This window comes from Apteryx mantelli, chromosome 3 (genome assembly GCF_036417845.1).
Source record: "Apteryx mantelli isolate bAptMan1 chromosome 3, bAptMan1.hap1, whole genome shotgun sequence".
Taxonomy (NCBI): Eukaryota; Metazoa; Chordata; class Aves; order Apterygiformes; family Apterygidae; genus Apteryx; species Apteryx mantelli.
The window spans coordinates 45,480,139-45,492,187 of record NC_089980.1 but is presented as its reverse complement, the minus strand read 5'-3'; the positions used below and the strand labels follow the sequence as shown (position 1 = coordinate 45,492,187).

Below are 12,049 nucleotides of genomic sequence, written 5' to 3'. Positions count from 1 at the left end.
AATGGCATTTAAAGGACAATATCTGCCTGTATCTGACCAAAGAAGATAACGCTGTTAAACTAGTCATGTTTAACAGATTGCTGTAATATGGACTTCTGTTATCATGGCCTGCTTACATATCACTTTCAGGTGGAGGGCGAGAATTCAGCGTAGGTCCTCTTATGTACAGGTGCAGAAATGAATGTCTTCAAACCAGTTTTTTAGAGAAACCAGTAAATGAGGGAAGGATTGTAGTGATTCTTCAAAGAAATTTACTCTGTTATGTAAACAGTACTGAAGACAGTGTCTTCAGCTTTATCTCAGATTGAAGTTTTTTTGGTGATACTTTTTATCAGACTGTTTTGAATTGTGAGCCTGACCTCCAACTTCCCTGAAGCCTCTCCTTATATAATATCTGTCCACACTATTCTTTTAGCCAAGTCACTATTAAAAAAATACTGAACAGCACCAGCTGACAAACCTGCTTCAAAATGCCCCTTCTGCAATCAAACCTAAACAGCCAGACTGATCACACAGCACCATATTTGAATGCTCAACCCCACATGGACATCCGCGAATTCTTACTTAACCCACCCTTCCAGCCACCTACTCTCATAATATAGTTTCCAGGTAGTTTTCTACTTAGCTGATGATAGGGAAATAAGGGCTATATGAACCTAACTTGGGTGATCTGAATGTCATGTGAGACGGTGTCAACAGCATTTCTAAATCAAATTTTGTGACTTTACTGCTTCTTTATTACCCAGACCCCTCAATACTTTGTTTCTGAAGCAAATCTCTAGTACCTGGTTAAACAAATTTCCCTCAACATCCAATATCATCAGAAGTATATGTTCTACTAAGAAATTGATGATCATGGCGTATAATAGTCATCCTACAGACTAAGAAGAGCTGTAATTCTCCATTTTTTAAGAGTAAAAGAATTATATGCAGATTTTCATAAAAATCTAAAGGAAAGTTATTATAACCAAATAGATATGAGTATGCTGTGCCATGCTGATATGACAGTAATGAGAATTATTCTTCTTAGTAGAGTTTCCAATCTTAAAATACTGCAAATGCCAAAACACCAAGAGCCAAGGAAGAATGATGTCTGATGGAGATGTGTAGACATATTCAGTCCTGATAAAAACAGATACCCTGAGTAGATAGTTTCAGGGGGAAAAAAAGGGAGTTAGCAAACTGTTCCACATATCAATAATGCAGAACAAGCTCTATCTCTTTTATAACTGTATGTACGCAGAGCAGAGGGGCCCTGACAAGGAAAGTTAACAAATAGGTGATATGGCAGCTGTATTAAGGAGGGATAAGAAAGGACTGCTGATGTGATAGTTGACTTTTTTTTTTTGGTGCAATTTTATAAAGGATTCTATACCTCATTCTCTCAAAAGTTTTGGCTTTTTGGATTTATCTTGATCTGTTTTTGTCTCAGTTTGAGACAGCGGGAATGTCTGAAGAGCTTCTTACAAAGGAAGAAGTGATACTTGTAAAAATCCGAAAACAAGGTAACTGGCGTAGATGGGTTTATGAAGTAATTTGGTGAGCCTTTGAAAGGAGTCTTAACACCTTAGAAATCTTGTGCAAGACAGAAATATTTCTTAAAAGGAAGCAAGGAAAGTTATAATATCCAAATATATGAGTGTACTGGACTGACTGCTTGCTGTTCTGTTAATTGAAAGCCAGCACAATGATTTTTTGCCAAAATTTTGTCAGGCAGACCTTGAGGCACGGTAGTTATTTGCATTGAGGTTAGTTAGGATATAGATTGCAATTGCAGGTAATATGAGGTGAGGCTTTGATCTGGTATGTAGGAAGCCTAAACACAACACTGAAAGTATAGTATCCTCTCTTAATCTGAGGGAAAGAACTTTAACCAAATACAATGAGGCTATGTAAGCACTATATTAGAAAATTTTGGCTTGGGAGATAGTTTGAGGAGCTATTTTTCTGTTGTGTGTAAGGGTCATAGAATTTCTGTACTCATGAATGTACTTTTCTCCAACAGATCCAAGTTAACAAGAGAGTCTGTGTAGGACAAAACACTATTGTCTGCTCTAACCACAGATGCCCTGGCTGCGGCAATTACTAAGCATCCTCAGATAACAGGACTAAAGAATCAGGCTTTGCTTTGGAGTTAGGGGCTGGGCCAGACTCCAAATGTAGGAGGACAATACTAAAATCATTGTTCTGCTCAGCTCAACTGAAATTCTTCAGGCCCACTGCTCTGGGGAAATGCTGGTAGGCAGTCACCTATGATATAGGGCTCACCACTTGTACTCAGAAAAGAACAGTTATCTACCCTATAGATCTGTGGCTCTTTGAGGATGGCTGTTGTAAATACTGTGATCTACCCTTATTTCTACTTTAACAGACCTAACTTGTTACAGATCCTCAGCTGAGAAGAAAGTGGGAGAGGCTCAAAGCTCCCCGCTCTTTATGCCTTCTGTGGGCAAAGGACAATGTAGTCCCAACAGCTACTACTATTAGATTAGTAATTGATACTGTTTTCTTGAGGAACACATATCCTTATAGTGTGATCCATACTAGCTGTAATTTCTTGAAGACTTGCAATTACAGCTAGGCAGTGGGATGCTGCAGCCCAGGGCCCCCAAATAACTTGCATTTTCATTTCATGTGGCTAGCAGCTACGTGATTTTTCTCCTCTGTTTATTGTTGGGTAGCGCTGTGGGGTGTGTCAGTGTGTCTCTCAACCTTGGGGAAGGCCAATTTGACTGTCAGTAAAGAATTGGCTCCTACTGCTAATGTTATAGATACAAAGCAGGGTATATAACCATGCTTTGGATGGGAAGCGGGGGGAGGTTTCCTTTGGAAGCTGGCATGGTCTTGTGCAGTGAGAAGCTGAGGTTTTAGGGAGTAATCTAATAGTGCAAATAAGGAGCTGGGACTGTGGGTGAGAGAGTCAGTGAACTTGAAGAAATAATCTTGTGTGACAGGAGGAGGAAACAGTTTTGCTGCGAAAGAAAGCTGTGTGGTTGTGGGACATTTGTCAGAGATCTTCAGTAGTGCAGACAAAGAAAAGATGGACAGCATGTAATGCAGCTGAGAAACAGAGACAGATCTTCTGATGAGAGGGGGAAAAAAGCACTGAAAAAAGGAAAGAGTAGCAGTGTTCTGCACTACAGTCAGAGGAGTATGGTTGGGAAGGAACAGGGTTCAGCAAACAGAGGGAAAGTCGGTTGGGCATAGGTCCTATTTTCCATACCTGGTGTAAAATGTCAGTTGTAGGAAACAGAGAGGTTTAGACACACTCCTGCTTCTCTGACAAGACTGGAAAGCTCTGTGTGCTAACAAGTCTGAGCTCCAGCTCATAATTTTGAGGAGATTTTTTTCCCCATCCCTCCCTGTTTTCTGAACTGTCCATGATAAGGATACTTCAATCAGAAGGAAAGTGATATAATCCCCATAGTGTTTCTAGCTTTCTCAGATGCCCCTTGAGCTGACACAACAATGGGAATGCCAAATGTATGAAAAAAATTGGATGCTTAGTTTGAAGCTACTAAGTTTCACAAACTATTCTGAGGTCTAGGAGTACAGATGAATATATCTTTATTTTTTTTAGCAATTGTTTTCCAATCTAATTTATTAATTCTTACATCATTCTTTCTCTTCTGTTTTTTCCTAAAACAGGATGATGCCCCTTTCATCTCAGACACTGATGATGAATCTTCATCATGGCCAAACACAGGAATATGTGATCAAACCCAAATATTATCCGGTAAAAAAAGTGATTTCAGGAGAACAATCCACTGAGGGCTCATTACCACTGAGACTGGGCCAGGATCATCTTGTATCACCTTTTCAATGTGAGTATAACTGCAAAAAACATACTTTCCTCTGCCTCTATCCCTCCAAACTCCCTCTCTTTAATATCTTGAAAACTTCCTATGTTCATCTGAATTCCAGTGACACATCAACACAGATAGAAGTCAAAATAATTAAAAGCAAGATAATTCTCAGATTAGCAAATGCTCCAACATTCAACATCCTGTTGAGAGGCAAAACAGATTTCCTGCATGAAGAAAAAAATGGAACCTGATTCACTGTTGGAATCTCCTTACGCTATTTCTAGATGATAGTTTTTATTTCAGATAAAAGGTGCTTTGTGAACACTTGTTAGAGTAGGCATAACTGAGAGTGTAGTCAACTTAAGATGACAACTCCCTGTACTTCAGTGTGATGGATACACTCTTGGAAAGCTGGAGTCCAGGATCGTGGTCTCATTGGTGACTGTTTTTCTCTGTATTTAATTTATTATGTGTTTACGAACTTCTGCACAGTATGGAGGCTGCATGAAAGTTTCTACTTCGTTTTTATAAAAAAATGATTGTGTAGGTGCCCAGCTTGTGGCCTTGGCTCATGCCGCATTGTGTGGGGAGCTCAAGGACAAGTTTTGGCTTAAAAGATGAAGAGCTTGATGAATTATGGGTTAGGTATTACAGAGTGTCTGCTGGCTTGATTTGGAGAAAAGTTCCTGCAGTTAAATGATGGACCGATTAACATGGGAAACTAAGGTACTTAACAATCTCCTGACAGACTTCCTCTGCTATAGCACAGAGAAATATGTTCTGCTGAGGGTTTAGGAAGAAGCTCTCCTAAATCTGCAAAAATGATTTCCTTGTGTGAGTATCTTTGCATTTCTGTGTTGCACATCCTTATGATCTGTCCACTTGTATTTAAATGTAACCCCTGCTTTCTTTTCCACAACTGTAAATGCATTGACTGTTAATTAGAATCTCAGCCCTAATGGGAAGAACAGTGGGCAGCCTGAGGCCTTTAGATTAACTTTCTCAGTGCTAATTCAGAGCAAATAAAGTGTACTGCTTGCAAAACACTACATCCTTTTCTCAGAAGGTTCAAAAAAGTATATAATCTCTTTGCCATCTACCAGTAGTTCTTTTTGCAAAGCAGATACCATTCTTTTTCTTTCAGCCAGCTGTAATTTCCTCTAAATAGGATAATACTGGTGGCCACCAGTATTGGATTGTGTCCTTCTCTTCTGACTCTTAGCAGCCAATAGGCATATAAATCCCAGGTTATACAGTTTCCCCATACTTGCAGTGAATGTTGCTGGTCAGAATTTGGCATAAAAATCTTAACTTGTGCCCTTCTCCTCAGGCCGTTTGGCTGTTTCAGTTTACCTCAGTGATCAGTATTACTTGCAAGTGTAGATGATGTTCCTTCAGTACAGAATGATTGTAGACTAGCTACCAAACTACTTCTTCTATTATAGCATAAGGAAATAACTCCGTGCAGCTGTATGGCAGGAGCCACTACTCTAGCTCTTTCTCCTGCTTTGCTTATGGGAAGTCCTCTGTTAATTACAGTACTCTGAGAGAGAGACAGCTGTGAAGGGAAGCTAGAAGCTGAAACTGAAAAGTATTTGTTGTAAAACCCTGATAAGCCCCTAAGTGAGTGGCTGGTTAGTAAAACATTCTACCTTTACTGGAAAGCCTATGGTTCTTAAAACACCTGAGGGACAGATAATTAAAACAGATTATCAGGCATGATTTAAATGTTGCTTCTAGTGGTGAAGTAGAGGATCAAGTCTGAGACTGTGTGGTGTTGGAATTTGTGATATTGGGCTTTTGAGCAGTCTAGGAAAAGCTACAGTACCTGTTTTGCCTTCACTTCTACATTTGTGAAATGGGAGACAGTGATTACAGTTTCTGATAAAACAGTTCAGACATCTGCTAGTAAAGAGCATAGTTTAAGAGCTGTGTGTTATTAGAATTTAAGATCGTATATATCTTTAGTCTGAATAGCAGGCCTAGACAGTGGCCAGCTATATGTGTTTAGTTTGGCTTCTGTTTTTTAGAGGTGCTGAAATGGACTCTAACGATAGAAGACTGTTGCTTCCATCAAAATTTAATGTCATACTTCAGCTGTCAGTATTTTAATGCTATGGAAGCTTGAATTAATTACAGTGAGGTAAGCCTAGGATATTAAATCTCATGTGTCAGTTATTTTGTGATAACCACCCATATGCAGTTCCTAGCCCTGCCTTTTTAACTAAGGGATGAGCTGCTTCAGATTACTTCATGCTTGCAGCAGGGTGGGTGCTCATCATATAGTTACTACGAGGAAATTGATGAGAAGGTGGCTGGTGATCCCATGGTATTTTGTAACTGCTGTTAGATGTATAATTTAGTTTCATGGGAGAGCCTCTTATTTCATTGAGCAGAGGAATCAGTAGTGGCAGTGTGGGGATACTTACTTGAAAATGAAGAGGGAAAATGTAATAATTCTATTAAAAAGCAAGATCCAGAAAGTTAATGTTGAACACTAAGACTTTTTTTTTGTTTGTTATCATTAAATATTTTTCTCTGGGATGAGATGAAACAGTAGCTAGGTAATATTTGCTGACACTGCCCAGGGGTTCATAGTCATCAATGAACACAGAGTGCAGAACAAATCATTCTGTTAATTTTTTGGGCATATTTATGCATTTCACTTTAAAGTACTAAAAGCTGTTGCTTTGGGTTGAGGACAAGAAATAGGGTAGAGTATGTTTTTATTTTCTGCTTATTATATGTCTTTTCCTTGTATGGTGTAAATGTTTTTTGCAAGATTAAACTCCAAGTGCAAAACAGATCTACCTTCATCTTGCTAAGAGCCTGGATGGCTCACCTGGGTACAGTCTGAATTTTTATTTGTCCTGGTTGTAGTTCCACTGCATATCCTCCATCCACTTGCACCATGACAGTTCTGTTAAATAGCTGCATGAAGGTTAAGCATCCATATCTTTTCTGAGATCTTCCATTATTATTCTGTATTATTAGTAGCAAAAGTTTCTAAGCCATTTAAAATCTTGCTATTTGTCAAATCAGAAAATAATGAAAAAAGCCAAAAGTTTTGTTTCATGCGGTAATTTATTTTGTATACAGTTTCATACTGAACTTTTTGTCCACAAATCATTTTTTCTTGTAAATCTTGCAGCACTTATTTAAAGAAAAGGATTGTTTCTGCATATCATCTGGTTTAAACGTGCTTTTCTGAGATTATCCCACTTTAAAATATTTATTTTCTTTTATGATACTGCATTTTAGGGTTTTTCATCTTTCAGAACTGCATCAGTTTGCAGTAGTCTGAGCCAAGGGTGTGCCAGATAGCCAGTTTATAGTCCTTCATGTTAAAAGCAAGCAAATTCTGCCTGATATTTATTTACATGAGCAACACAGTTGCTTCAAAGTGCTATTTTCCCAATATGTTGATCTTTTGGGGAAAAGGCTGATGAAATATCAGGAAACATTTGCTTCCTCATAGATGTTCCTGCCCTGCAGAGGACTGAGAAATAGCCATATTCTCTTTCACCCGTGGGGCTGTATGGGATTCAGCACAGGCTGCTGAAGGAGCTGTCTGATGTGATTTCAAGGCCATTGTCCACTACCCCTAAAAAATCATAATAATCAGGGGACAGGTGCCTGATGAGCGGAAAGAGGCTAAAGATATGCCAAGAAGGGCAAAAGAGAGGCTCTAGGGAGCTATGGGCCAGTCAGCTTCACTTCTACCCTGGGGAAGGGTCATGGAGCACAGCCCTCTGTGAGTCACTTTTCAAATGAAAAGGGCAAGAACATAAGTTGGCATAGTCAGCACAGACTTACCAGGGGCAAACTGTGCTTGGCTGAGCTGATTGTCTTTTGTGATTAAATGGATTGTCTATGTGGACGAGGGGAGCGTGTTGTAGTATATTTTAACTTCAGGAATGCTTGGCCCGTCTCCCGTGGTATTCCTATTTGGAAGCTGAGGAAGTATGGACTGCTGGGCTGAAAAATGACTGGGCTCAGAGGCAGTACTTGATGGTTTCACATCCAGTCGACTACCAGTAGAAAGTGAAGTACCCAGCAGTTGTTTTCTGGGGTTGGTATCATTCGGTGTCTTCATTAGAGACTCAGAAGATGAAGCAGAACACACTATTAGCAAGTTTATGGTTGATACTAAGTTGGGGGCGGGGGATGGGGAGGTGATGCGCAAAATGATAAAGCTTCAGTTCTGAGGGACCTTGAGAAGCTTGAGGGCTGGGTCAACAGAAACCTTGTGAAGTTCTGCAAGGAAAAATGTGAAGTTCTACACCTGGGGAAGGAAAATTCCATGTATTGGTACAGGCTGGGAAGTGACAAGCTGAGCAGCGACCTGCTGAAAAAGACACCAAGATGATCTTGAGCCAGCAATGTGTTCTTGCTATGGACTAGACAAACTGCCTCTCCCGCGCTATGTTAGGAGGAGCATGGCAGATCAAGGGGAGTTACTCTTCTCCTCTGCATTGCACTGGGAAGGCTGCACCTGGAATACTGCATCATGTTTTGGGCCTCTTAGTTCAAGAGGAAAGTGGAAAAACAAGAGGAGGGGGTTTAGTGGAGGGCTACTGGTTTGGAGCCAAGGGCATAAACATGATGAGAGACTGAGGGAGCTGGGTTTGTTCTGGTCAAGAGAAGGCAAAGGGGTGATCTAATGACAGCCTACCCCTACTTGAAGGCTTGTTGCAAAGATGACAGAGCTATAATCTTCTTAGTCGCAGCAGATGATACGGCTCGGGGCAGTGGCCACAAGTTGCAGCTTGGGAGGTTCAGACTGGATATTAGGAGGGAAAAGGTTTCAGCAGGAGCAACTGGAGCAGGTCACCCCCGAAGCTGTGGAACCTCCATCCTTGGAGGATTTCGGGGCTCGGCTAGACAGAGCCATGCTGATCTGATCTAGTGTGGCAATAGTCCTGATCCAAGCAGCCTGGAGACCTGAAAAGATCGCTTCCAAACAGCATATTTCAGTGATGCACTTGGGAGATAGAGAATCCATTTCTTTCTTTGCCTGTGGCCACCTAAGACCCAAAAGTATAAACTTTTAGCAAGACTGAAAAACATAGTAGTGCATTCTTTTGCATTTCTAAAATTGATGTCTCTTTTTCAGAAAAGGCATTTAAATGCCTCATTTTGCAGCTTGTGACAATTGAGATCTCGTTTTTAGAGTCATTTTGTGTTTTGCCCTTCCAACTGAAAAAAGTAGATCTTCTAAATCACTTGCCCAATGTTGTTGGAGTTTGCGTTGCCTGGATGTATAGAAGACTTTTGCCTACCCTGACTGGGCCACAAAATCCCCACCTGTAAAATGATTGTACTGCCACTTACCTATCTTACAGGCGTGTTGTGAAAATACATTAATTAAGCACCTGAGGCAATCAGAAGTCACACCAAATGTGAAACTCAAGAGGAGATGCAAAGACTACCTTACCCACAGCTGTAGCTGCATTGTGTGAAGTAAATAAAGCATGCATTTATACAACAAAGCTATCTCAAGCATAAATATATGTGTGTGTATGTATGAATATATGTGTATATATATATATAAAAAAAAGGTAAATGAGCCTAATCTCTTCCATGCATTCAGAAAGAATAAGAAATGTATGCAAATTTTGCAATTGAAATGCATGTTAAGTTTATATAATTAAATAGCATGGATAGCATAGCTTTTATTTTTTTTTTTAGGGTAGATGGGGATTTTTTGGTCTTCCCAAAAATCCTTTATAGAATACAGTAAGAAGTCAGTCTTGTCTGTACCACAAAAAATAAAGAAGAATTTTAGATAGGCAGCAAATAAAAACTTCTCTGGAATTTAAGTAGTACAAGTCACATAATGGTTAATGAATATAGGATTACAGTATGCTACATTGACTTAAATGTATGTGTGTTGTGGCTTGAAGTTAGACAAGTGTGCATGTATGGGTGTTAGTGTTTTAAAATCTGCTCATGATTCTGAAGGCAGAATTTAGTTCTTTGCATAAAGATGAAGCAGAAACAATCATATGCAAATCATGTAACAACTGTTCTTAATTACTGACACAAATTGCCTCATATTTTACATCATCATTTTACATATTTTTATACAGATGAAATATGATTGATGTGGAAGAAAATGTACCAAACGGTAGAACTCTTATGTGCAGAATACTTTGGTACAATTTTGACATAACGGTGGTTTTGCTACTGTTGGAAATGTAGTACACTGATAACTTAGAGAAGCTCTTTTTTAAGGTCGTACAGAATTTACACATACTGCTTCACTGATGACTTCATAGATTGATTTTAGTAGAAACAGGTGTTGCTTTAAAATTCCAGTTTGCACTATTTTTGTAAAACTGCACCATTCTGACTTCACTCTGTGACACTTATATCATAATAACACTATTTCCCCTTCAATAAGTATGGGAAAACAGCTGTAAAATACATAAATGTTCTACTGGTGAAAAAATGCATTCAAAGATATGACACACATACCACGTAAATGCATTTGTGTGATTTGACATTCTACCACAATTCTACATTAGTCATTCAGTGTATGTCGACTGCAGGGAAAAATCCCATCAGGTCAAAGGTAGCCCAGATATTCTTCCCACCCTTCTTGATATTTCATTTCGGAACAACTTTGCATAAACAACAAAGTAATTCTCTCACGCTTTGATTTAATCAAAGTGTTTTGCAGTGTTCCTTTGATGAAACTTCTGCCAAACCATGTGTGTGTATTTATTAGAGCTGAACTATGGTGTCTTTTCTAAATAGCACTTTTAGGAAACTTAGAGGTGAGGGAAGAATGTTGTTATGGCTGTGCTCTGATTAAACAAGGCACAGCCAGCAGCGTGAGGTGGGTAAACAGAATGAACAGTTAGAAGACTAACAGGCAGAAGAGGAGTATCCCAGTAGCTGAAAAATCACTATACAGTCTATCTGAAGAGACTCTAGAATCAAATTCACTTCAGTGACTCATGGGAACTGACATTCATGTCTTGCTCCTGAGGTTGTACATGATCAAATACAAAAAAGGAATGGTTTACTGTTTAAACATTGAGTTTTCTTTTTTCTTCTCAAAATGCAAAGCATTTTTTGAGGTAAGAGGAGGCAGGGAGACTTTTACAGCATATTCTAAAATGTTCAAGAAAGATTTTGGTGCAACCAGCATCAGGATCAAGCAACAGTGTGGTTTTGATGACAAAATCTGAACAATTTTAGTAACCCCATATAAGTGCATTTCCCACACTGCTTTTGAAAGCCATGACAATTCATAAAAGTGGTTTAGAGCTTGTATTTGATTGCAGTGGAACTTGGAAACAAGAGGCTAAACTTCAAGTATAAATTAAGTGCTTAACTGGGTTGACATTAATGCAGTTAGCTCTAGAATCAAGCAGTACATTTGCTTTGCTTTTGCTTTAAAAAGTAGGGTGACAAATTCTGAAAAAAAAAAAACTTTAACAAATTAACATAGTTTATTTAGCAATTGTAAAAGACTGTGGAGCTCTTTGAAATCCTCAGAGACAGAACAGTTGTGTGTAAATGCAAATTACTTCCCTCAATGTACTAGAGCTACAGGGATTTTAACAATACTGTTTCCAAGCTTTCTTCACACTTGTGTGTGTCCATATAGGGTTCATGATTGAGAATCAGCCAGTAAATCTCCTCTCCTCCTCCTCCTCCTCCAACTGTATTTGTCTGTTTGGACTCCAAAAAGATCTTATGACCCTGAGCTCACCAATAATTGAATGCCTTTATGAAAGGCAAGGGCTGCTGGTGCTTTATAGGAATTAATTTAAATGTTATGTTCACCTAGAAATGGATGATCAACTATCCACATTTTGAAAGATGGAGGCCAAGACTGATAAACAACAGCATGAGGAAAAATGTTGGAAAAACAGATTGGTAATCTGGCAAATGGAGTTAAAAACAGTGCAAAACGTGTTATAGCTAGGGGAAAGCACAGAATGAAACAAATACATCTCAACTGCTGTGATGAAATAGAATTGGCTCCAAAACCAAAGATTTCTCAAGAATAGAAAAGAGAAGAGACTTTCCAGAAAATTCTGTATGGGGAAAACCTCTATGACATGTCTGAAAAATAGTAATTCAGCTAGATGCATGGACAGATTGAGCCCACACAACTAAAAGGCCCTTAGCAAGGCTAACAGAGTTGTTGTGATCCAGGTCTTGGATACCAAGGATCAGTTCTGCCTGTTGCAAGTAGCTAAGTCTGGTTTTGCTCACAGGAGCCC

At 39.1% G+C, this 12,049-nt stretch overlaps 1 protein-coding gene across 11 annotated transcripts in view; it reads left to right on the top strand.

Annotated features, from left to right (window-relative positions):
• The window catches only part of LTBP1 (latent transforming growth factor beta binding protein 1), a 215,364-nt gene that overhangs the window by 53,711 nt on the left and 149,604 nt on the right, over positions 1 to 12,049 (top strand). For 9 of the 11 annotated variants that reach the window (XR_010883704.1, XM_067293254.1, XM_067293257.1 and 6 more), the window contains one exon: positions 3,649 to 3,824. Coding sequence is in view for 10 of the 11 variants with exons in the window: in XM_067293254.1 (XP_067149355.1) it covers positions 3,649 to 3,824 (176 nt within the window). In the remaining variant the exon portion in view is untranslated. Of the gene's footprint in view, positions 1 to 2,228; positions 2,239 to 3,648; positions 3,825 to 9,253; positions 9,270 to 12,049 lie in introns of those variants that run through there. The other 2 variants (XM_067293259.1, XM_067293262.1) reach the window with 2 other exon arrangements.